This window comes from Opisthocomus hoazin, chromosome 6, assembly GCF_030867145.1.
Source record: "Opisthocomus hoazin isolate bOpiHoa1 chromosome 6, bOpiHoa1.hap1, whole genome shotgun sequence".
Taxonomy (NCBI): Eukaryota; Metazoa; Chordata; class Aves; order Opisthocomiformes; family Opisthocomidae; genus Opisthocomus; species Opisthocomus hoazin.
Genome location: NC_134419.1, coordinates 79,152 through 106,304, shown reverse-complemented (window position 1 = coordinate 106,304; position 27,153 = coordinate 79,152). Strand labels below are relative to the sequence as shown.

General features: G+C 38.3%; 1 protein-coding gene across 1 annotated transcript in view; it reads left to right on the top strand.

Moving 5' to 3' along the window:
• Window positions 1-27,153, top strand: part of MSH4 (mutS homolog 4) — a 38,077-nt gene that overhangs the window by 7,657 nt on the left and 3,267 nt on the right. Inside the window, 16 exon segments of the mRNA XM_075424196.1 lie at window positions 2,019-2,182; window positions 4,687-4,797; window positions 5,870-5,985; window positions 6,652-6,825; window positions 9,255-9,427; window positions 10,189-10,256; window positions 11,560-11,634; window positions 12,057-12,121; window positions 12,662-12,831; window positions 16,482-16,618; window positions 17,039-17,142; window positions 17,968-18,092; window positions 19,806-20,006; window positions 21,220-21,338; window positions 21,855-21,983; window positions 23,493-23,667. Of these exon segments, the coding sequence (XP_075280311.1) occupies window positions 2,019-2,182; window positions 4,687-4,797; window positions 5,870-5,985; window positions 6,652-6,825; window positions 9,255-9,427; window positions 10,189-10,256; window positions 11,560-11,634; window positions 12,057-12,121; window positions 12,662-12,831; window positions 16,482-16,618; window positions 17,039-17,142; window positions 17,968-18,092; window positions 19,806-20,006; window positions 21,220-21,338; window positions 21,855-21,983; window positions 23,493-23,667 (2,106 nt within the window).

Below are 27,153 nucleotides of genomic sequence, written 5' to 3'. Positions count from 1 at the left end.
GCTATTTGAAGTTCTGTACTGTATGAAGTGGTGTCAGAGGAGTGAGATGAAGGAATGCATCAAAATGTGTCTCCAGTCAACTATACTGGAATAAACCGTAGCTGAACACAAAATAGCCCCATTTTTTAAATTAGCTATTTGGATCTGAATGATGTGATATTAAGAATCATACAGTTCAGTTTAGGTATAAACATCAGGTTTATTGTAGGTCTATAGTACAATCCCAAAATAGATTTGCTGTTATATTGGGCAAATTGCTGGAGAAGCTGGGTTGGTGGTTTTATCTACATGGGAAAAGAAAGAGACTAGAGAAGAAAAGGAGGTTTGGGGTCTTTAGAAAGGAAGACGTTAGGTGTTAAGGAGCTGTAATCTTAATTTTCACACTTGTTCTTTGTAGGGAAAGTTAGGCAGGAGAGTGTTAATCTGCTTGAGGGAAGGAAGGCTCTGCAGAGGGATCTGGACAGGCTGGACTGACGGGCTGAGGTCAATTGTATGAGGTTCAACAATGGGGCCAAGTGCTGGGTCCCACATTTGGGTCAAAACAACCCCCCGCAATGCTACAGGCTAGAGGAGGAGTGGCTGGAGAGCTGCCCGGCGGAAAAGGACCTGGGGGTGCTGGTCGTCATCTGGCTGAACAGGAGCCAGCAGTGTGCCCAGGTGGCCAAGAAGGCCACCGGCATCCTGGCTTGTATCAGGTGTGTGGCCAGCAGGAGTAGGGAAGTGATTGTGCCCCTGTACTCGGCACTGGTGAGGCTGCGCTTTGAACACTGTGTTCGGCTTTGGGCCCTCACTACAAGAAGAACATTGAGGTGCTAGAGCATGTCCAGAGAAGGGCAATGAAGCTGGTGAAGGGTCTGGAGCACAAGTCCTATGAGGAGCGGCTTAGGGAAATGGGGCTGTTTAGTCTGGAGAAGAGGAGGCTGAGGGGAGACCTTATTGCTCTCTACGACTATGTGAAAGGAGGTTGTAGTGAAGTGGATGTTGGTTTCTTCTCCCAAGTAACAAGGGATAGGACAAGGGGAAATGGTCTCAAGTTGCACCAGGGGAGGTTTAGATTGGATATTGGGAAAAATTTCTTTACCGCAAGGGTTGTCAAGTGTTGGAACGGGCTGCCCGGGGAAGTGGTTGAGTCACAGTTCCTGGAGGTATTTAAAAGATGTGTAGATGTGGCACTTACAGATATGGTTTAGTGGTGAACTTTGCAGTAGAAGGTTAACAGTTGGTCTCTGTGATCTTAAAGGTCTGTTCCAACCTAAACTATTCTATGATTTCGTATTTGAAGAAGGAGATGAGATTAGTTGAGTTTGTGATGATATTTGGGAAAATTTAAGCCAGGCTAATTTTAAGATACTAAAAATGTTTTGTGGTTTTTTTTTGAAATTATCAAATTGAAAGTCCAATTATTAGGTCTGAAGTGTACTGTACATATGTTGTATGTTAGACTAGTTTAACAAGTTAAGCATAAAAGCAGATAGAAAAATAAAATATATATAAGACATTTGTTTCCCTGACTTGATGGGATCTATGCCACTTTGATCAAAGTTGTACTTTTAGTGGAGTATTGCAGTGTCTCTGTGCAATTAATACACCCGATTTTCACTAGCGGTAATAGCTATGAATCATTTTGAATTTAAAATGGCAAATGGTTAATAATAGCCATGCCTTTTGACATGTACTGAACATTTTTTTGTTGTTGTTAAGTACAGAGATAGTGACTCTGAAACTATATTTTCACATGCTAGAGAAATGTGATTAGTTCTGACAATCTTAATGCATTCAATCAGTCTTTTAATGTAAGAGAATGCTGTTCATACTTTGGAAGGTGCGCCTTGTCTCTATGGTATGGCAAGTAAGGAGTTGAACAACTAGGATTTTTAATTTTTAACTAAGTTTGGTAAATTGAAAGGGTTTTCCGTGGCTATGGGAATGTAAACACGTATTTCATTTGGAATGTCAAAGTATGATTCTGTAAATATAAAGTAGTGACTATTAACTGAATATATGCAACTGTTTTACAGTTACATCCTCATCTACAGTCTCTGCTCATACTGTTACACCGGTTATTGTAGCTGTAGTAGAAGGAAGAGGCCTTGCCAGAGGTGAAGTAGGAATGGCCAGTATTGACTTAAAAAATCCTGAGGTGATATTATCACAGTTTGCAGACAATACAACTTATGCCAAGGTATTGTTGCATACTTAATTGCTGTATCCCTTACAGGCTAATTATTGTGAGTTTCTTTCTTAAAAAAGCTTATGACTAATGAGAAATTAGATTTTAGTTTGTAAAAGAAATTTCTCAAAAGTGAAAGTAACACATTATAGAGGATGTGCAGTGTTGAAAGGACTGATATTTTTTTCACTGTGCCTCTGATTTTAGATAAAGCAGTAGAATGTTTTGCAAAAGAAAAATAGCCTTTCTGCAAAAAATAGTGTTTTTGAGCTATGTGGGAGTGAGATGCCTTGTTTTGAAGAGCATTGGGCAATACATGGTAGTAGAACTTGCAAATATTTTTCATCAGGCAAAACAGCTCTGAGAGCAGAACTGCATAAATGTGTGTGAGTGAGAGAGTTGGGGGGTAGGGTGACAGTAGAGAGTAGTCTCTCTGGTTTATGCAACACCAGCTTTAATAAAACATTTTATTTAATGGTTATGTTGTAGTTATGCATGCTAGAAAATAGTGTGCCTTGTAGTATCTTTACAATATACAAAGAAATAAAAACTAAATTTAATTAGGAGAATAAGTAGATATGACTCAGAATATAAACAGCTGTCAAATCTATTTACTAAAATACATGTATGATGTAATTTTTTTGATCATTAGTGCTTTTAAAGTTTTTCCTGGTTTTAACACACATAAGTACACATTGAACCTGGCAGCTACAGAAATACTTCTGCAATACACAGTACTAAAAATCAAAATGAGATGTGCACCTTGAAAATATGGGTGCATGAGGAAATGTAGACAGTCAGATGAGGATATGGCAATTTAAATAACAATTCGCTTAAAGGTTTTAAAGCGATAAGTTGATTTGCTTGTACTTGGGGAAAAAAGTCCCATGTAATCAAAACAATGATAAGACTAGAATTCTGCAAGGAAACTTCAGATTATTTTTATGGAAATTGTTTACTAAGATTACAGTTACTTCTAAGAGTAAAAGGCTTTCTTTTTAGCAAACAGTAGCTGTGCTTATAGTGTAGACTCCCCTGTTCTGCTGTGTCAGGGTTAAGAACTACATTATTGTCCCATGAAATTTATCTTTCTCAAATTGAGAAGTATATTAGCTGCCCAAACTCCCCTTCCACCCCTTTACTTTCGGTTTTGTTTGAATTTAATGATAAAAATACAGTTACTTCTCTTAAGCCTTTCATACTTTTTCCTTAAATTCTGACAGCATAACTCTCTTCTCTGTTACTCAGGTTTGTAGCTTGTTAAGTTTACATCTTCTTTAACCGCCTGTCAGGCCATGGCCAGATTGTTCAAGTATTTTCTTCACCATTACAAAAGGTGGCATTTTTACTTCTACACATATCTTCCTAATTTTCCATTTAGATTACTGAGTTCTCTGTTATGTGGGCAAACCTGATACTGTATTGACTATCAGTCAAGAACAATAACAATAAAAAAGCTGCTAGTATGCAACTACTTTTTCCCAAATGCACTACATGGCCTAGTTTCTTATCTTAATCGGTAACACCTTTAACAATACTGTCTGTCTGCTGATCAGCTGTTTTCTGACAGTGTCACTCTTCTTGTGTTTTTTAATATTCTGTAAATTAATTCAGTGAAGTTTTCTGTATTCTTTAAGTTCGTCAAGGTTTGCTTTAAATGTGATGCCTCTGAAAAAAAAATTCCTAATGATTATCAGATATGATGGACAGCGACAGCCCTCCCTCCCACCCCCCAATACCCTTAGATGATCTATTTTTGGTGGTTTTTTTATGCTTGTTCCCCTTTCCATTGTTACCGATCCCTTCTTTCACATCTTACCTCTAAGCACTTAAAATATAGTCTGTTTTTTCACATTTCTCCCTTGACAATTTGTGATGATAAAAATTAATATAAATGCATAGTGATGTTCATCATTTCCTACACAGTAAACAAATAGAAAAGCATATGGTGTATTTTAAATCCCTACAGCAGGTGTCTAGCACATAATCAAAGCAAAGTGGGTTTAAATATGTGCATTTTGAGCCATATAGAAAAAGGTAAAACTGAGATAAATGTTATGAGGTGGTTAGAACAAAGTCTAAAATAAGTCTCAATCAAAAGATTATTAATATTCAGACCTGTTGCATTTCTTCGTCTTCCAGAGCACAGTTAACTTTTCAGCTGCAAGCCCTGAAAGCTGCTGTCTGTTGAAAATAAGTCCTTCTCCCATCATAGCCATGGAATATAGTTTTGGATATTTATCTCTTGCTTTGACGACAAGCATGCTTCTGTGTTTAAATAACGGAATAGATACCTCTATTTTTTTTAAAATTGTTTGATTTTTTTTATGTATCTGTATCTATAGAGACAGATAAATTTGACTCAGTGTAGAAGTTAGCAGAAAATTTGATCTTTATTTACAAGACTGGAACTAATTTTGAAAGATCAGATTCTGTAATTATTGCTGGTTCATTACTGTGTAAAAAGTATTTTAGATTATGTATGGATTTTTGTTATTTTGAAATTTTTTGTTCAGGTTATTACTAAACTCACGATTTTAACACCACTAGAAATAATAATGTCAAACACTGCTTGTGATGCAGGAAACACAACAAAATTGTTCAGTCTGCTAACAGAGCATTTCAAGGTAATCTCTTAAATTTCATTCTATATTTTGGAGTCCTTGTTGGTCACTTTTATGTGATTGTTGATTTGAGAGTTTTCCACAACTTCTAAAATCTTAAATGCAGTCAGAGTTTGTGTTTTCTATGATTTTTGGTCCTAATTTTACCATGGTAAAGGATAATCTAAAAGCAGCTCCAACGCTGTTAGTTCTAATCCTGACAATTGCAGACATAAGTATATTACTGATTGCAGCCGAAAGTTTTGAATTTGTGGCATTGAAGTAATTTGAGCAATACAAAACGTAGGAAAGATTCAGAGATGAAAAAATCAAGAATTTTTTCTTGTTCCTTCTTTATTCTCTTGACGTGATAAATTGATGGGGCTAATATATCACAGAATAGGAATAAGAGCACTGGCAGGGTAAGAGGGTGAGATGAACTAGTATGTGTTATTGATGAGTATTAAAGCCTCCGAGCTTTTAAAAAACTGTATTAATTACTACTTGAATTGCTTTCACGTCTACACTGTTGATGGCTTCTTCATGAGTCCTCTTCTACTTCCTGACCTCTCTACCCTTTTTCTTAAATCGCTCGTGCGTTGCACACATTCAGTTACATTGACCTGCATATCTTCTTCCCTGTTTACCACTGAAGGCTTAATAATGGTCCCTCGGGCTTCAGTGTTGGCAAGGGAGTTCTACAGTTTGAATGTGAGCATCGATGCTAGCGTGAAAATAACTCTTCCTGAAAAATCATTAATTTTAGCCAAATCCAGGTTAGATGCAAAATTTGGTGTAGGTAATTCTTGAGGGGAAAAGCAATATCCAGGAAAAAGCCTATGTTAATTTGCTCAAAACAGCAGTATGAGCCTTTTTATATAGACTCTCTACCAGAGAGAAGGAAAGATGAGTGACAGTAGTGTGGCTTGCTTGTGCTAATAAGCTGGAATGAATACTTCTACAAAGACAGATGAAAGCTGAATCAGTTGATAGATTTTCTTGGAAACACATACCAGTAGAAAAATGGAGAAGTCTGCCTGATGAAAAATTATCTGTAACTTTTAAAAACTATTTGCTTTTCCCCCCATCTTCACAGAATGTGACTTTTACAACTGTCCAAAGAAAGTACTTCAATGAAACAAAGGGTTTGGAATACATAGAGCAGTTGTGTGCATCTGAATTCAGCACCATTTTCATGGAGGTTCAGTCAAAGTATGTTTAAATAATGAAAAAGCATACTGTCTCCAGATAAGTTTTTACATAAGCTTTTTACATAGTTAGTACACAAGTCTGTGGCTTGTTGCAAAAGTTAGAAAATCATAGTAGCTGTTCTTTTATATTGCCCACCAGTGTTTCTGATACATCTAGAAACTGAAATAGGAGGCCTGTTACTTTTTTGTTGTTTTTTTGTTGTTTTTTTTTAAAGTCTGCACAGTTTTCCACTTTCTCCTTTTCATTTTTTCCTTAAAGATACAACTTAACAGCTATGACTGCCTTTCTTTCTGGCCTCAGCAAATGTTTTCCTTGTACCAACAACTTTAAGTAGTGATACTTGGTGACCTGGGTCTTCATTTTAAGTCACGTGTAACTATTGAAATATGTATATTCACAATACCAGCTATATAGTGTGGGGTGTGAAGTGTACAGAGACTCAAACATTCACAAATAATTGATTTACGTGTATATACGTGTACTATACATGGGTTAGTGCATACTTAAAACATACTGCTTTTTCAGTGTTACCAATCCCTGTAGCTGTCAAGCAGAAGTGAATGTGATTTCTGTAAAGTGTGAATGTGATTTCTGTAGTGCACCATTTGGTTTTGTGGTATTTAAATAGCAGCATTCAACATTGATTAGAAATTGTTTCTTTCCAAGGTACTACTGTCTTGCAGCTGCTGCAGCTTTGCTAAAATACGTTGAATTTATTCAAAATTCAGTTTATGCTCCTAAGTCACTCAAGGTGCGTTTCCAGGGGAGTGAGAAAACAGCTATGATAGATTCATCATCAGCACAAAATCTGGAACTAGTAATTAATAACAGAGATTCTCGGTAAGAACATTAAAGTTTACAAATTACACTTTTATAAAGTTGTATTTCATCAGATTTTCCTGACGTTTGTGTCAGAGCTGACCATTATATTTATTTTTGTATGACAGAACTTATATACCATTCAGAACTTTTAAAAAAATATTTGGACAGAGAAATGCATTATAATTCAGCACAAAATTTCTAGCATAGGAAATCTTACAAGTGAATTGTGGGAAGAGATGATACATAGTCATCTTTACATTGATGTCTATGTTTTATTCAAACTTGTCAATGATATTGTTGCAAAATTTCACAGATTATGTAATGAAAGAGATGACATTTCTGCAAGAAGTTGCTTATGTTGGATTTAAATGCCTAGGTTTTGTTCAGTTTACATAGGATAAACACTCCAGGCTTGAAAGGTTGTGTTTGTTTTCCTTGAACTCTAAGAAATAGTGGCAAAGTAATTTCTATAATGATGGTCACATGTAATGTGGTACTTGATTACATGGTAGTTCTCCACAATGAGAGCAGTGCTTGGACCACTTCCTTCACCGGGAGTTACTTGCCTTCTAGGCAGAAGAAGCTGCAAGGCTTAACCTTCTCAAGACTGTTATGCTTCTGGTTAGAAAGACTTGGAACTTGCACTTCGCTGCCTCCCAAATTCTGGGATCCACCTCTGTTTAGAAGTCCACTCACCACTCTGATATAAAAAGGGTAGCCTAGAGATTCTTCACTCTCCAAGTATTACTCGTAAGAGCTTTCTGTTTGGAGAGATGTCATAGAATCATAGAATGGCTTGGATTGGAAGGGACCTTTAAAGATCGTCTAGTTCCAACCTTCCTGCTGTGGTCAGGGACATCTTTGACTAAATAAGTCATCCTTGCTCTGCTGCCACGGCTCTTTTTTTTTTTTTTCTTTTCTTTTTTTTTTTTTTTTAAATATTTGTGGGAATTGCAGAGTACACAGCTAGATCTGTTCTTCAGAAGTGGGAGGTAACTATGGTTTTTTTCTGTTCATCTGTCATGCTCTGCCACTGGTTCGTTGCTTGCTCCTTTGCTTCATGTGTAACTGCAGGAGTCAGCCACTCTAAGATTGGTACCCTCAGAGCAGTATTTCTCTGAAAGCTGCTCCTGATTACACAGGTGGTTTTGAGAGGAAGGAGGTCACAGGAGGAGCTGAGCAACAGCAAACGGCTTTAAGATTCTCGCTTTTTGTAGCGTTATTTCTGCAGATTTTTTGCTAACAAAGCAGCAAGTTTGAATCAGGCCACACACGACTATTTCCATTACATAGATGTTACCTCTAAAGCCTGGTCAGATATCTTTGTAACAGCTATTAACAGGTAAAAGTTAATAGTACGGGCACATGTCAGAAATACCTAAATCGAATTCTTGTGACAGTATGAATTCTGAAGGGGCTGGTCTGTCTTCATTTACTGTATAGGGAAATGAGACCTTAGTTGCTTAAAGATAGGCAGTGTGGTTACTGTCCCAGATGTAGAGTTCCCCTGAAGTGTAGTCGTGAGTTGCATCTTATGGTAGATATGTCCTCAATAAAACTGGTTTTGAATTTCCCCCTGCTTTAATTCTCTTGACTGTTGCTTTGGTTTTTTATGCCATGGTATTTCAGGAGTTTCTGTACTATCTGTCTATCTGTCTTTATGCTGTTTGCTTTGTATACTTGTATCGGATTTCTTCCTATTTAAGTTCTGTTTTCAATCAATATGTTTATATGGCCCCAGTCTTTTCATTGGCCTTTTTTCAAGCCAATAGCGTTGAAGGTTTCAGGTTTCTAAAAACGTTTGGGTATGTATTAGATGTACATATTATAGGCTATTTATTTTAAACAGGTACAATGAACCCTAAAGTGTGAGACACTAGAATGTGTAACATGTAAAAGCAATGAAAGTGAAAATAATATTTATAAATCATAAGCATGTTATTTGGCTCCTGTATTGACTAAGTCAGTTCTTTCAAAAATAAAAATAAAAGCTTATTTCTCTCTTGGACTTCTAAGTATTTCAAATCGTTTTCAGAAATGTATTTTAATGAAAATGTTCTGATTAGTATTTGATCTCAGATTGTAATTTGTCTCCCTTTGTAGGTTTGTTTGGTTTTAATTAGTTCAATTGAGAGGAAAAATGTGAACTGCACCACTGTAGTAGGAATGGAATACTACTACAAAAAACAAGGAAAATACTGAGCACAAATGTATTTCTGTACTTTGGAAAATGATATAATGAGGGCTGATATTATATTAAATTACATTAAATTATCTGTCTTCCTAAACTGCTGTAGTTCATGTAATATACATGTCAAATAGGGAGGTGCTAAGCATCCCAAAAGCATGCCTCAAATTCGTAGGATACTCTTACCTGAAAATATCACTTGACATTTACCATCTTTATTTTTGTGAGGGTATTCTTCACATGTATTTTGTTTTCAAAGGAGTGGTCACACGCTTTTTGGTGTCCTAAATTACACTAAAACTCCAGGTGGAAGTCGAAGACTTAGATCCAATATCCTGGAGCCACTAGTTGATGCCAAATCAATTAACATGAGACTGGACTGTGTTCAAGAATTACTCCAGGATGAGGAGCTCTTTTTTGGTCTTCAGGCAGGTTGTAGTTTATTTTTTAATACATAGTATTAGATTTCTTTTTAAACATTTTTTTGTAATCTATGAAAGTATGCAGTGTGACTCAGTATTTTTGAAAAGTATTTTTTCTATGATTTGTCAGGTGGCATATAGTGGACGTTGAAATTTTTGAAGTAATGTTTATTATGATGGTGATATTTTTCTCAAGTATTTCGCTAAGAAAAGTGAATTTCTCTGATAAAGGGGATAGAAGTCAGTGAGCCAGTAGCTTTTTCAAAGAATAGGAATTTGTCTCTTTACCTTTATGGCTACATATGCACTACGTTGGAGTGTACAAGTACACAAAATAGATACATTAAAAACAAATAAATGCGTTGCTGATGTAATACTTATTATGCATTTTTCACCGTTGCTTCATAAAACATCGTCTAAAAATGTAAAAAATGTAAAAAACCCCACAATACCAGAGTGTTAGTCCACCTGAAGTTGGATCATGTTACCTTTATCACATGAGAAATATGATTCAATCTAACAAAAAGAATGTTGAATTGATACGTGTCCACCCGTACAATAATCACTACATGCTTATGTGTAGTTATGAGAAAGTAATTTAGGTAGCAGCTGGTTTTAACCCATTTTTTTCCCTGGTAAATAATTTGTGAAGATAGAATGAAAGAAAAAGATTTGCATAAGTATTACTAAGTAATTGTGTGCATCTAAAAAAACCCCAGATTTTTTTACAATTTCAGTTCCATTTCTGATCTGTTTACTTTTGTTTTACAGTTATCTCAAAATTCCTGGATACAGAACAACTACTTTCAGTTTTGGTACAAATTCCAAAGCAGGATACAGTATGTTTCGAAATACACTTTAGCTGATCAGTTATCTGGGTATAACATGCAATATATAAATGTGTTATCTATAAACATGCATGACATGATAAGAAAAAGACTGCACCTTAAAAAGACATGGAGTAGTGTTATCGTAGATTGAGAATATGTGTTATTTTACAGCAGTAGAAGATTCTTGTTAGGAGAATGTTAGAAAAATTTGGGTTTGCTTCAATATCACATTCATCTTAATTTACGCAAATTGACTTCCAAAAATGTTTACTTTTTTCATCACTCCCGATCTTTATTCTTCGTAATTGTGCATCTTGTTTGACAGTACTAGGACGACAGAGAGTTATAACAGAAAGTTACTCTCTAGGTTTTGGAGTTTAATACAATTTTTGATAGCCTAAAGAAAATTAAGCATCCTTCTTACTAGAAATTAAATAATTTCTTAGTTTTAATGTAATAGATATTAGTCTTTATTGCCTGAAAAATTATTTTTAAAAAGGTTCTTGAGAAGCATGCTCACTTTGCTCAGCTGTGCTTATAATTTGGGTAAACTTAAATCTGTATACAGTTACTAAATCAATCATGTAAACATACAAAGCCAGAAATGGGAATTACTTACCTGTTAGTTGCTAAGACACAGGCATTGTATGAGCTAAGCACAACTTTTTCATGAAGGAGTTAAGTGTTTGGTTAGGTGTTAAATGTTGGTGAGGCATAGTAAACAATGTAGAGTGTGTATGTGGACAAAAACATTTTGAAGAGCAGTCATTGTTGTAAGCAAGATTTTTAAATATTTATTGGGTTTTTTTTTTAGTTGCATGGGATGTTTAAGGATGGAAATAAATCAACCGAAGATAAGTCAACCAAATTGGGTTATGTTGTGTTTAATAGCATTTATGAAAAGGGCTGTGCTTCTTAAATATGATGCATAATATATTCGATCTGACAGAATCTACAAGCTGTATAGAGCTTGTCTAGAGCTATGTATATGTAGAAGATTAAAAGAAGCTTTCACAGCTTGGGTTAGCAGAGTGTTCTCAGAGTCAATTGTTATCAGTGCAGACATATGAAAATATTAGCTACTGATGGGCAAACTATCACAGTAGGCAATGTAAAATTTAGGTAAACATGATAAATATTTTTATGCAGTTATACATTGAGTTGTCAAAGTGAGCTTATAAAGTATTTTAGCAATTTTCATTAAAAGTATAAACCAGTTACAGTTAACCATATGAGTTCTGCTAGTTCTTAAGTGCTTTTTTAAACAGGCACACATACAAACAGCTCCAATATTTGTAAAATTTTTCAACAGGATAAAACTGCTGAATCAAAAATAACTAATTTAATCTACCTGAAGCATACTCTAGAACTTGTGGAGCCTCTAAAAGTGAGCTGTCTCTATTTTTGTTTTTTTTTTAATGAAGTACAGACCATTTATCCTTGTTTTTATACAGTGCAGTGTGTCAAATTTCATAGAATAGCGTATCTCAAGTTGGAAGGCACCGATAAGGATCATTGAGTCAAAAAAAAAAAAATTACATCTTGCAGAACACAATACTGCCAACATAGTCTGTTAACTCTTAAGCCAATTGGAAATGTGCATTTGAGTCTAATACTCTTAAGAACTGGATTCCTTCCATTACCTGAATAACTGATTCTGTAACAAATGTTTATCTGAAACCCCTGCTCAGATTCCATGAGCTGCTTATGCAACCCCTGATAAGCCTTAGTGAATCTAAGAACTTTTTGTCCTTTAAAAAGGCTACCATAAGAAGTAACTGTTCATGTCCATATTTTAATCTTGAACAGGCTGCTTTAAGAAGCTGTAACACACCACTGCTAAAGGCTTATTATGATTCTCTTGAAGATACCAGGTATTTATCAGAGTGCTTTTGCTAGTATGTTAGACACTCTTGTCTTTCTTCAGAATGTAAGATTAAAGATGTTGCACCTTTGCTTATTTGTAGTTATTGCTCAATTATTTTGCCTAAAAACTGATTTTAATTTTAAAAAATTCTAATTTTTAAGTAACAAACACATACAGGGAAAAAAGCAAAACAGAAAGTTAGCTATGATACTACAATTGCTGATGAACTGCACTCAGTTAGAAATAATTCTGAAAAGACAGAAGTAGTGGTTTGCTAGATTCCCCATAATAATGCAAAAATCGGCTGTTGCCTGTATATTTGAGAAATAATTTACATCTTCCGAAGAGTTGAATGGTATCTTTGGTCACATGTGGGTGTAGTCATACTTCATTCTGAAATGAAAATAGGCATGGAATTTAGTGTTTGGTTTAACAGTAGATAATTTGCTTCAGTTATTTTTAATACTTTTATTTGTAATTTTGGGATGATACTGCAAATAATAATGAACTATTATGTAGCTAATAGGTGATATAACTGATATTGCAGATTCAGAATTATACTTGAAAAGATTACAACTGTAATTAACGATGATACAAGGTACACAAAAGGATGTCTGAGTATGAGGACCCAGAAATGCTACGCTGTTAAGCCTAACATCAATGAATTCCTTGACATAGCTCGTAGAACATATACAGAAATTGTTGATGACATAGCAGGTATTTCTAAATCAAGATTTTTGTTTATTTGAAGTTCAAAGTAAATGGCACCTGGCATATAGAAACCATGTAGTCATATGTATTATAACCTTCTCATAAGTAAAAAATATTTAGCATTAGTATAAACTGATTGTCATTGATAAGTAACTGAAATAGTGGAGATACATATTGAGATTCTCATTTTGTATATCAAAACTCAGTTTTATTTGCATTAAGTTGAACAATTACATTGTGATGCCTATATTTAAAACTCTGTTGCTCCTTATGCTCTAAAAGTACAAAAAGGTTAAAGTAACAACAGAATTACTCCAACTGAAACATTCTGCATAAAACATGTAAATCTTTGGTTTAGCTTCTTGAATTAAAATATCTGAGTTCTTTGTTCATTATATTTTCAGCAGTCTTGATCTATCTGTGGACTGCTTCTTGGCCAAGCTATTAAGAGTTGGAAAATACGAACGAAAGGAATTTTAGCAATGAATATGCAACAGCATAGGAATGTCTGTTCCTGTGCTATAGTAACTTTTCTGTTTATCATGAAGTCAAGATAGAAGAGAAAAAAGTATCTTCTGGAATTGGCCTACTTTCTTTTTTTTCCCTAGTATAAAATGTTGATATCTAGCTAAAGGACAGAATCACAGAATGGTAGGGGTTGGAAGGGACCTCTATGGGTCATCTAGTCTAACCCCCCAGCCAAAGCAGGGTCACCTAGAGCAGGCCGCACAGGACCTTGTCCAGGCGGGTCTTGAATATCTCCAGAGAAGGAGAATCCACAACCTTCCTGGGCAACCGGTTCCAGGGCTCCGTCACCCTCAGAGTGAAGAAGTTCTTCCTCATGTTCAGATGGAACTTCCTGTGCTTCAGTTTGTGCCCGTTGCCCCTTATGCTGTTGCTGGGCACCACTGAAAAGAGTCTGGCCAAGACTCTTGGACCATCTTCTTAGTTTAGTGTATAATTGGAAACTTAAAAGAGCATCAGAAACATTAGCATCTGTTATGTGTTGCGAGCTTCTTGTTTCCTTCTAGTATTACACTCTACGCAGTGCACGCTGAAAAGTACAGATGCTGTTGTATTTTGTTTCCTAAACCTTCCAAAATTTGGTAGCTGCTAGGATTCCAGAATGTCTGAAGAGATGTGTTCCCCTTGCCTGTTTTCACTGTCACCTACATGCTTGCAGAAGGGATTCTTCTCTATTTTTCTGTTTACTGGATTAAACTCCAAGTGACTCCAAGACTGAAATACTGATGTTGTCTACCTGGACTTCTGTAAGGCCTTTGATGCAGTCCTCTACAACATCGTGGTTGCTAAATTGGAGAGAGATGGTTTTGATGGTGTCGCGGTTTAACCCAGCATCTGGCAACTAGGACCAGACAGTCGCTCACTCCTCTAGTCCACCAGTGGTATGGGAAGGAGACGTTGAAAAAATAAAACTCGTGCGTTGAGATAAAGACAGTTTAATAAGACGACAAAGGAAGGAATAATAATAATAATGAATATGCAAAACAAGCACTGCATGATACAGTTTTTATCACTGCCCAGTGACTGCACAGCCAGTCCATGAGCAGCGATAGTGGAGCTCACCGAACTCACAGAAAAGTGCAACTCATGGAAAAGTTCCTGCCCCCTGTCCAACCTCCATTTATATACTGAGCATGACATCTATGGTATGGAATATTTCCATTGGCTGTCTTGAGTTAGCTGCCTGGCTATGCTTCCTCCCAGCTCTTATACACCTGGTCAGTAGCCAAACCTGGGAAACTGATAAAATAAGTCATTGATTTCTTAGCAACAACTAAAAACATCAGTGTGTTATCAACATTCTTCTCATATTAAATCCAAACCACAGCAGCTACTGGGAAGAAAATTAACTCTGTCCCAGCTGAAACCGAGATAGACAGATAGACCAAGGAATGAGAGATGGATATGAGATGGAAAAGGAACTGGCTGGATGGCATCATCCAAAGAGTTGCAATCAGTGGCTCAATGTCGAAGTGGAAACCAGTAATGAATAGTGTTCATCAGGGGTCCATACTAGGCCCAATACTATTTAATATCTTCATCAATGACGTAGGCAGTGGGATTGAGTGCACCCTCAGCAAGTTTGCAAACAACATGAAGTGGAGTAGTGCAGTTGATTCTCTAGGGGTAAGGGCTGCCATCCAGAGGGACAGGCTTGAATGGGCCTGTGCGAACCTCTTGAAGTCCAACAAAGCCAAGTGCAAGGCCCTGCACCTAGGTCAGATTAATCCCTAGTAACAATATAGGCTTCGGATGAATGGATTCCAGAGAAGGTCTTGGGGATGCTGGTGGATGAAAAAAGGGACGTGAACCAGCAGCGTGTGCTCACAGCCCAGAAAGCCAATTGTATCCTGGCCTATATAAAAAAGAAGCATAGAGGAAGGTGATTCTCCTCCTCTATTCTGCTCTGGTGAGACCCCACCTGGAGTACTGCATCCGGCTGTGGGGTCTCCAGCAAAAGAAATATGTGGACCTGTTAGAGCAGGTCCAAAGGAGGGCCATGAAATTGGTCAGAGCGCTGAAACACCTCTCACGTGAAAAAAGACTGTGAGTGTTGGGGTTGTTCAGCCTGGAGAAGAGAAGGCTCTGGGGAGCCTTTCACTATGTAAAGGGGGGCTTGTAAGAAGGAGGGAGAAAGACTTTTTTTACCAGGGCCTGTATTGACAGGAGAAGGGGCAATGGTTTTAAACTGAAAGAAGGTAGTAGATACAGGTTGGATAAAAGGAAGACATTTTTTGTGATGAGAGTGATGAGACGCTGGAACCAGTTTCCCAGAGAAGTTGTGGATGCCCTGTCATTGGAAGTATTCAAGGTCAGGTTGTATGTGGCTTTGAGCAGTCTGATCTAGTGAAAGATGTCTCTGCACGTGGCAGGGTGGGTTGGACTAGGTGGTCCTTAACCAAACCATTCTATGCTTCTGTATCCAAAATGTCCCGAGTTCCTAGTCTACATTGTGAGTGGTTGGAACATGAGAATGGAACATGACCTTAGAGTAATGAGCAGCAGGGTAAAACCACTAAGTAACTCCATCCTTTCTTCTCACAGGAGTATCACACTGTTGCCGTCTTTACAGTATTCAAAATTCCCATGATTTAACAGTACATATTGTTCTGACATCTAACCATTTCCCACGTATGGTATCTTGTCAGCTAGGAACAAGATGGATTTAAGGGGGGGATTACAAATATAAAGCATTACCCTCAGTCTGAGGGAAGAAGATTGCTTAGAATCATGAACTAGTTAAAATCTGAGAGTCCATAGTCTACAGCTCATATTCTGTCTCCTGATTGGACACTGATGCTAAGTGCTTGAGCAAACTTTTCTTTTCATAGTTAGGGCCACCTGGGAGTTGGTCAAATGCATGAACTGTCTTTAAAGAACACATGAATTTGTCTGATTCTCCACTGGAATTTTTTCCCAATAGCTTTATGCAGCCAGATTTGTTACATTAAATAACGTTACTTAAATCCCTGGAGACCCACTTCTAAGGCCTTTTGTCATATTAGTTACCTGACACATGCAGTGTCTATAAATCACATAATAGTAGGCAGATTTGTATCAACACAAACATGTACGTGTGCGTATGCACATGAATACATGTAATTTGGGTCAAATCTTTTTTTGGTATGTAGATATGATAACACAACTTGCAGAAAAGTATAACCTACCAATGAAGACAAGTTTCAGCTATGCTCGTGGATTTTTTATCCAGATGAATGTTGATAGTTCAACATTACCCAATGGTCAACTTCCTTCGGAATTTACAAAGGTATCTGTACTAGATATGTTTTTTTATAATATGCTTGTATACTTAATGTGTACAAAATCCGCAATATATTAATATAAACCACACTAAACAGTAGTTTAAGCAACAAAATAATTTCAATGAAGGTATCTAGAAGTAAATGAAGGTATAATTGGCATGTTTTTATAACTGCCCTATTTCTAGTTGATATAGTCAGAAATGTGCAATTACATGCAATTATATGTAAATACAACATTGTATTATCTTGCTGATAACTGCATTCTCTTATCTGGATTTTTCATACAAATTTATATGGGAAAAATGAAACCAGGCATTGGTTTTTTTTGCCTTTCCCCCCTGTATTGTTCCAAGTTTGTTTTTTAGAAACTACTTTTGTTTCTGATAATATAACAAGTTCTTATTGTTGGTTTGAATTCCCTGTAGGTCACTAAAATGAAAAATGCATACAGCTTCACTTCAGCAGATTTAATAAAAATGAATGAAAGATGTCAGGAGTCCCTGAGAGAAATATATCACATGACCTACTTGTGAGACCATTTAAAATTATTTAATATTTGCTAACTATCTTTATTTTGTCCAATTAACAGCTAATTACATTTTTCTTAAAGCTGTCTTTCTGTTAAGTTATGGTGACTTACAGAAATAATCCAAAGCAACACTGATGAAATGTACTACCTGAGACAAAAAAACCCCCACAAAGTGTGTATTGTATTAAATGTGATTACAAATATATAGGCATTTATTAATAAGGGTGGACATAATATTTGTTAATTTTTTATGGGTGAATTATCTACACAAAATGACACAATGAATGTATTAGTTTTGTACTGCAGAATTGTTACTTTTAATCAGTTCCTTTACGGTAGAACTGTTGATTTCTGTATTTTATCTTTGCTGCATGTCATGTTGCTCTGCTGTCTATTTCAGAAGACTTACTAGGCATAATGTTGCATGTCAATTTTATGGAAATTCTTTCTAGAAACTATGTGAGGTTTTTATTACCATGAAGGCCTAAGGGAATTAGTCATGTTTGACGTGTTAATAAAACACACTTGATTCCGTAGTTATATTTTTAGTTGATTCTCTTTGTGAAGCTTTCTTATAAGCTGTTGGTATTTAAGCTATGTGTCTTGTGTCTGATAGCAGACTTTGATCTGAGATGATGGTGTAAGATCTTAATTGTTTCAAAGAAATTCATGAATTTGCTTGCATCTTCAGAGATGATTGCATTTTATGAGGAACCTCCCATCCTAGTGTATGTAGCGTGAACCTTATTAACTTGCTTGCTTTCTGTAAGTTGTATAAAGTGATGGTATGTACTGCGCAACAACTAAATCAGTGTCTTCTTTCAGAATAGTGTGTAAACTACTGAATGAGGTCTATGAACACATTCATTGCCTATACAAGCTGTCTGACATTGTGTCAATGCTGGACATGCTGCTTTCATTTGCCCATGCCTGCACCCTTTCTGATTATGGTAAGTTTGTTCTTTGATTCTGTCATGGGCCCGATAAAGACCTGCCTGTTGGGGAATATTTAGGCTGTTTTGTCTGGCTCTCCAATTGCTAAGCTTATGGCTTTTATTTTTCTGGGTCTCAGTAGGCTTTAGGTGAGTGTCTCTGGTCTATCCTTGCCAGTTTTGTGCTGATGTTCTTTCTGTTTCCATTCACTGGAATTACATCCAGCCATTTAGCTGCTGTAATCCTTCACAGCCAGTCTTTTCAAAATAGCCAGTTTAAGCATGTTCTATTCAAAAGCACGAAGTCTGCGAACAGTTTGAGTTTACACTTCTGTTCTGAAAGGGCACAAGATAACATGAGCAGATCAACATTACATGTATACTGTAGAACAAAATATGTGGCTACCTTTGTTTATCTGCTTCAATTTCTGTAGCACTTCTAGACACTTTGGAGGGTCTTCTAAGGAGTCCAGGATAATGTGCTTCCCTGCATATTGTTCATCCTGCTTCCCTAGCCCAGTTGTGCAATGTGTAGATACTAAATCAGGTCTAGAAGCCATCTCAGGAGGTGTATTAGCTCTTCATTGCTGATGCTGCTATGTAATTTCCAGTTCATGAGCAGGATCAGTTTACTTTGCAGTATGACTCTTCATGTGCTGATGATTTCAGTCATAGCACAAGAATTGATATGTAACTGAACAGTAACTGATACTCTTGAGGCATCACAACCTTTTAGCACCAAATGAATCAGAGCACAAGTTTTCTTCAGCAGTAATAATAAACCAAAGCCACTTAGTTTCTGCCATAAACCTACACCTGCAGTTTGCACAGCCGGGCATGAATGTGTATCTGCCAAAAGAAATGGACTGTCATTTGTAACTTTCAGTCCCCTTTGCCACTTGACTTTCACCTAAATCATTACATGATTAAAACCTACATGAGGTAATTAGAGTTCCCCAGTGTTTAAACTGAAAAACTGTTTTGGCCCTTCCTTATTGAAGGCATCTCCATTTAAACAGACTACCAAATTTAACAACACTTCTTTGTTAGCCTGGGGTACTGCCATTGAGGTAGACAAAGATGAGGCATATGGAATAGGTTCAGAAAAGAACTGTATTCTGACAGAAAGAAGCAGAGATAGTCCCAGATTCAAATGGATCTTTGCAGGCATAGCATACACCCAAATAATCAATATGATAAAATATAACAAAAATAGGAGTGCTACTTCCTTGTTTCCCGTGCTTATATAATAAGGTACATGTGTAGTAGTAACAGATCCCCTGTAGTTTATATGCTCATAGCAGTATAAAAATAAATTATTAAAAATGTTAGCTATGAACCTGGCTTTCAGGTTTTCTGTTTTAATTACTTTTCAAGTTTCACTTTTTGTATTTTTCTTTATTGCTGGAATCCCACCCTACTTACTACAGAACACCAACACAGAATGTTAATTTAGAAATGAAGTGTTAGTTAAGGGGTTTTTTTTGTAGTGATAAATCATGAAGACTTGCATGACAATCAGAATCTATACCTGAAAGTGGCTGGTAATTCTTCCGAAGTGTTGCATGTTAGTAGTCTTGCTCACTGCAGGAAAGTAAAAATCAGGGAATCGGGATCACAGAGTTTGACTTCTGCTCTGCAAGAATTACTTTGCTTCAGAATGCACTAGTTTAATAACGTAAAGGTTTCCGTGTGAACTCTGCAGTGTTTTATATTTTTTTTCCCATTTAGTTCGTCCAGAATTTACGGATACTTTAGCTATCAAGCAGGGATGGCATCCCATTCTTGAAAAAATAGCTATGGAAAAACCTGTATCTAACAACACATATCTGACAGAGGGTAGCAATTTTGTCATTATTACAGGGCCAAATATGAGTGGAAAATCAACATACCTAAAACAGATTGCTCTCTGTCAAATCATGGCACAGATTGGTAAGTAAGAGTGTACCATATTAGTAATCTTCTGCAACACATTTATTGTTTTCTAGTTAAAAATATTTATGAAGTTGAATGATTTCGCTTCTAGAATAAGATTCTGTCAAAATAGTAACAGGTAATTTTTAGTCTGTTTTCTCCTACCACATCTTGTATTGATGACAGAGGCCACTGCAAGATTTTGGGTCTGCCACTGGAAACTTACAGGACCTTGTCTGTATATCTGGAAGCCTCCCCAGTCTGTCATTAGGAGAAGCACAGTTGTATGCTTTAATTATTTGAAGCGGCTTAACCCAGTCTAGCACCTTATGCTAGATTAATCGAGACTGTCCTTGAAGCATGCCTGTCTGGCTGCGTATGTGTTAGTTATCCAAAAGGAACAGATGAACTTGAGCATGCCTCAGTTATGTAGAGAAACATGCTTGCAGCCAAGTAGAATTAATAGATAAATAACCAACTACTTCAAATAAAAGCAGTAATAGATACTGCAGGGATCTGTAATGAAAATTATAAAAGTAAAACAAATACTTCTAAAGTCTAACTGAGACTCAGCCCTATACTCGGGAATTCCTCGTGATTTTTACGGTAAAGATAGAATAAGACTGGTAGCACAGGAGAAAGACCTTAATAGGCTGACCCTAACTCTGCTGGGATGAAACTATGTAGCAGTAGAGGGTAAAATCTGTCCAACATGTGTTTGTGTGTCCAGTCCCCAACAACTGCAAGTTCTTCATGAATTGCTCTCAAAATCATGAGTTTAATATGAATAAAGGAGACTGTAAAGTCTTTTGGCAGGTTTTCAGTTCTTTTCTATTCAATAAAACTAATAAACCTCAAAGTCTGATAAAGGCAATATAATCTTGTTTCAGGAAACTAAGGTTCCCTGGGAATAGTAACTCAATGGCTACAGAAGTGTAAATTAATCCTAGTGTTAATTCTTACTTTTGCATCCCTTTAGACTAACACACAGCTTCAGGCATATGATTTCTTAAGGTTTTACTGATAAGCTTCTTGAATTATGGTATCTATTTATTTTTCTTATAAAGTAATGATAGAACATAATCTTGTGAAACTTTGTAGAATGATATGCATTCTCTACAGTATGTAAAGACCAAGCATAACACTGATTTCTTCTTCTCACTGACATATTCAGGCAAATTGGCGTTTGCCACACTGATAGAAGAAAACTTGTATTTTACTTGTTTTGTAGGTTCTTATGTCCCAGCAGAGTATTGTTCTTTTCGAATCGCAGAGCAAATTTTTACCAGAATAGGTATGGATGATGATATAGAAACAAATGCATCAACATTCATGAAGGAAATGATGGAGGTATTAAACATAGCTAATCCAGAGTCCAAGGCCCATTTTTACTGTTAAGCTAATAGAAATTGTTCTAGTATATTTCCACTGAAAAGTAGTAAAAAATTCAGCTTTCATCTATTACTTTGATGATAAGCCACAGAAAGCCAGGCATATCTTAAATAAGAAGATAGCCCAATACAAGTGAAAATCAGTGCTGCATTGGACGGTAGTTTCAGCGTTTCTTAGACCTTAAATGATTATTTGTAGGAGCCTCAGCCCTTTCAGTTTCCTCTCCCAAACTGATATGATTTTGAGGGACAGTGATATGTTCAATGAAAAAAAAAAAAGCATGCTGTAATATGAGTCTTTGCTTGATTAGAATTGATAGGTACTTGAAAGCTGTGGATCTGCCAAGATGTTTTTAAATTTCTGCATGAAGTTTCATCTGAATAACATGAAGTGTTGCTGTTAGCAGCATTATTCCTATTAGTTTTTTTAAAAAATGCATTTATAGTAATGGTAACACATTAAATATTTCCCTAGATAACATACATCATACAAAATGCTAATGACAAATCACTCGTCATAATTGATGAACTTGGCAGAGGTACCAGTGCTGAAGAAGGTATTGGTATTTGTTATGCTGCCTGTGAATATCTGCTGAATTTAAAGGTAATTCCGTTTTGATACAAATTTAAGCCTTATTATTGTTTTGTCATACTGAAAGTAAATATAGTATTTTCTCATAATTTAACTTGAGTTTTGTGGAGATTTCTTGCATAAATATGATATTTTTCATAACTGGTGAATCGTAAGAATTACAGTGATGGAGAAAAAATGCTGACATGAACTGCACTTCTGTTCACTGGTTATTGTGATTTAACACCAGTAGGCAGCCATGCCCCACCCAGCCACTCGCTCACTCCCCCACAGTGGGATGGGGGAGAGAATCGGAATGGTAAAGTGCAAAAAAACTTGTGGGCTGAGATAAAGACAGTTTAATAGGTAAAGCAATGCTGCGCATGCAAGCAAAGCAAAATAAGGAGTTCATTCACTGCTTCCCATCGGCAGGCAGGTGTTCAGCTGTTCCCAGGAAAGCAGGGCTTCAGCACACGACTGTTACTTGGGAAGACAAATGCCATAACTCTGTACATCCCTCCTTTCTCCTTCTCTGCAGCTTTTATTGCTGAATTGTATGGTGTGGGATATCCCTTTGGTCATTTGGGGTCAGCTGTCCCAGCTGTGTCTCCTCCCAACTTCTTGTGCACCCCCAGCCTGCTCGCTGGTGGGATAGGGTGAGGAGCAGAAAAGGCCTTGATGCTGTGCAAGCAGTGCTTAGCAATAGCTAAGACATTGGAGTGTTATCAACACTGTTTTGGTCACAAATCCAAAACATAGCACTGTACAAGCTACTATGAAGAAAATTAACTCTATCCCAGCTAAAACCAGTACACCGGTCACCATCTCTTTCCAGCTTGCTTGTGAGCTTGCATTTCAATCTAGAAAGAGAATAACCCAGTCTCTTTAGTTCTGCTTAGTACAGCTTTGTACACTTGAATGTTAAAGATGAACCTCTTTACCTGCGTGTTATCTTTCCAAAGTACAGTGGTAGTTCCACACAACTTACAAATTGGTCACAGAGGTTAGAGGCTTGTTTAGAAAAGTGGAAGATGGTTTTAGATGGGTTGGAAGTTTCACCTCTGTTACTAGTTATGTGATCGACCTCGGATTTTTGTCAGCTTTTTAAAGTAAGTGTGCCAGGTGTTCAGTTTCTCATCAGAGTTTATGCAAAGTACTTTTGTGGTTTGGTGTGCAAAGCTCAGATATTTTCTGTAGCTTGTACTTTTGGCAAAACATTCCTTGAGAGTATTAAGGCAACGATTTGACAATCATTCAAGTTAACCCTAGTCAAGTTTTGTAAGCATCATCGATTTCCTGTTACTTCTGGTATAGTTTTCCTTCTGTTGACAAAGGAGTGGGAGAATTCCCAGTTGGAAAAGATATCTTTGCCAATGGTAGAACTCATCGCTTACAGATTTTAATTAGCTTTAGTAATTTAAAGACAGCTTTTCAGCTGTTTTGGAGGAAAGCTTGGACATGTGAGATCATTTAATTTTTCTTAGTTACTGTAATTCCAGGCTCATTTCCAAAATAAATTTTTTTTCTTGTTTCCTTATTTAGGCATTTACATTGTTTGCTACACATTTCCTGGAACTGTGCCATATAGATGCTTTATATCCTAATGTGGAAAATTACCATTTTGGAGTGCAACATGTGAGAAGCAGTGCTGGAAATAAGGAGAAAATTGCTTACACTTACACACTCTCTAAAGGATATACAGAGGAAAAGAACTATGGTAATGGATTCCACTATGACTTTAATTTAGTGAAGATTATGTAAGATACTATTTCAGTTATTAGGCATATAACAATATTTTTCTGCTGAGTTTGTATCTCTCTCATAGAGTAACAAACACATATCTATAATATGTTCCAAATACTGCTGTGTTTTAAGTAACCGTGTAGTGAGATAGTAGTTTGGGGTAGTATAAAGAACTTACATGAAATTTCGTAGTGAAAAGAACATTTCAGTAATGTCAGTAGTTACTTGATTCACCTCTGTTTGAATTAGATGAGCCATTCTGAGCACACAGTACTGGAGTTGATTTCATCTCCGCTTATGGAATCGCAGAATCACAGAATGGTAGGGGTTGGAAAGGACTTCTGGGCATCATCTGGTGCAACCCCCTGCCAAAGCAGGGTTGCCTAGAGCAGGTTGCACAGGAACACATCCAGGCGGGTCTTGAATGTCTCCAGAGAAGGTGACTCCACAATGTCTCTGGGCAACCTGTTCCAGTACTCCATCACCCTCAGAGGGAAGAAGTTCTTCCTCATGTTCAGACAGAACTTCCTGTGCCTCAGTTTGTGCCCATTGCCCCTTGTCCTGTCGCTGGGCACCACTGAAAAAGAGTCTGATCCCAGCCTCTTGACACCCACCCTTAAGATGTTTATAGGCATTTGTAAGATCCCCTCTCAGCCTTCTCATCTTCAGGCTAAACAAGGCCAGCTCCCTCAGCCTTTCCTCGTAGGAGAGATCCTCCAGTCCCCTCATCATCTTTGTAGCCCTCCGCTGGATTGTCTCGAGTAGTTCCTCGTCTGTCTTGAACTGGGCAGCCCCAAACTGGACGCAATACTCCAGATGCGGCCTCACTAGGGCAGAGTAGAGGGGGAGGGGAACCTCCCTTGCCCTGCTGGCCACACTCTTCCTAATGCACCCGAGGAGACTACTGGCCTTCTTGGCAGCCAGGGCACACTGCTGGCTCATGGTCAGCTGGTCGTCCACCAGGACACCCAGGTCCCTCTCCACAGAGCTGCTCTCCAGCAGGTCAGCCCTGAGCCTGTAATGATGCATGGGGTTGTTCCTCCCCAGGTGCAGGACCCTGCACCTGCCCTTGTTGAACTTCATGATGTTCCTCTCTGCCCAACTCTCCAGCCTGTCCAGGTCTTGCTGAATGGCAGCACAGCCTTCCAGTGCATCAGCCACTTCTCCCAGTTTTGTGTCATCAGCAGACTTGCTGAGGGTACACTCTGTCCCTTCATCCAGGTCGTTGATGAAGAAGTTGAACAAGACCAGGCCGAGTACTGACCCCTGAGGAACCCCACTAGTTACAGGCCTCCAACTAGACTCAGCGCCGCTGATGACAGCCCTCTGAGTTCTGCCATTCAGCCAGTTCTCAATCCACCTCACTGTCCATTCATCTAGCCCGCACTTCCTGAGCTTCCCTAGGAGGATGTTATAAGAGGGAGTGTCAAAAGCCTTGCTGAAGTTGAGGTAGACAACATCCACTGCTCTCCCCTCATCCACCCAGCCAGTCATGTCATCATAGAAAGCTGTCAGATTGATCAAGCGTGATTTCTGCTTGGTGAATCCATGTTGACTATCCTGATAACCTTCTTTTCCTCCACTTGCTTAGAGATGACATCCAGAATGAGCTGCTCCATCACCTTTCCCGGGATGGAGGTGAGGCTGACGAGCCTGTAGTTCCCTGGGTCCTTCTTCTTGCCCTTTTTGAAGACTGCAGTGACACTGGCTTTCCTCCAGTCCTCGGGCACTTCTATTCTCCAGGACCTTTCAAAGATGATGGAGAGTGGCTCAGCAATGACATCTGACAGTTCCCTCAGCACTCGTGAGTGCATTCCATTGGGGTCTGTGGATTTGTGGGTGTCCAGTTTGCTTAGATGATCTCTCACCCAATCCTCCTCAACCAAGGGAAGGTCTTCCTTTCAACAGGCTTCCTCTCTTACGTCCAGGGACTGGGATGCCTGAGGGCCAGCCTTAGCAGTGAAGACTGAAGCAATGAAGGCATTCAGTAACTGCACCTTCTCTGTATCCTCTGTCACCAGGGCACCCACCTCATTCAGCAGCAGCCCCACATTTTCCCTAGTCATCCGTTTGCTGCTGATGTATTTGAAGAAGCCCTTCATATTGTCTTTGACATCCCGTGCCAGATTGAATTCCAGATGGGCCTTAGTCTTCCTCATTGCTTCCCTGCATCCTCTGACAATGTTCCTGTATTCCTCCCAAGTGGCCTGTTCCTCTTTCCACATTCCATAGACCTGTGTCTTCCGTTTGAGTTTTGCTAGAAACTCCTTGCTCATCCATGCAGGTCTCCTGCCTCCTTTGCTAGATTTCTTACTCAGGGGGACGCACCTATCCTGAGCACGGAGGAAGTGATGCTTAAATAGCAACCAGCTCTCTTGGACCCACATATCTTCTAGAGCCCTGACTCATGGGATGCCTCCAAGCAGGTCCTTGAAGAGGCTAAAGTTAGCTCTCCTGAAGTCCAAGGCTGTGATCCTACTTACTGCCCTGCTTCCTCCACGCAGGATCCTGAACTCCACCATCTCGTGGTCACTGCAGCCAAGACTGCCCCCAGCCTTCACATCCTTAACCAGTGAGTCTCTATTTGTCAGCACAAGGTCCAGCAGCACACCTCTCCTCGTTGGCTTCTCCACCACCTGCATCGCAAAGTTGTTATCAGTGCTCTGCAGGAACCTTGTGGACTGTGTGTGCCTGGCTGTGTGGTCTTTCCGGCAGCTATCAGGGTGGCTGAAGTCCCCCATGAGAACCAAGGCCTGTGATCGTGAGGCTACTTTCAGCTGTCTGTAGAAGGCCTTATTGACTTCCTCTTCCTGGTCAGGTGGCCTGTAGTAAACACCCACAACAGTGTCACCTGTATGAGCCTGTCCCTTAATTCTTACCCGTAAGCTCTCAACTCGTTTTTCGTCCACCCCCAGGCAGAGCTTGATACATTTCAGTTGCTCCCTCCCATAACGAGCAACTCTACCACTTCACCTTGAGGCCTGTCTTTCCTACAAAGTCCGTAGCCATCCATGACAGCATTGCTGTCATGCGAGCTATCCCACCATGTCTCTGTAATTGCAATGAGATCATGGCCCTGTGACCACACACACAGATCTCTAGTTCTTCCTGTTTATTCCCCGTGCTGCCTGCATTCATGTAGAGGCATTTCACAGGGGTAGTGAAGTGGATGTTGGACTCTTCTCCCAAGTAACAAGGGATGAGACAAGGGGAAATGGCCTCAGGTTTCGCCAGGGGAGATTTAGACTGGATACTGGGAAAAATTTCCTCACCAAAAGGGTTGTTAAGTATTGGAACAGTCTGCCCAGGGAAGTGGTTGAGTCACTATCCCTGGAGGTATTTAAAAGATGTGTAGATGTGGCACTTAGGGATATGGTTTGGCAGTGCTAGGTTAACGGTTGGACTCTATGATCTTAAAGGTCTGGTCCAACCTTAACTATGCTGTGATTCTATGATTCTA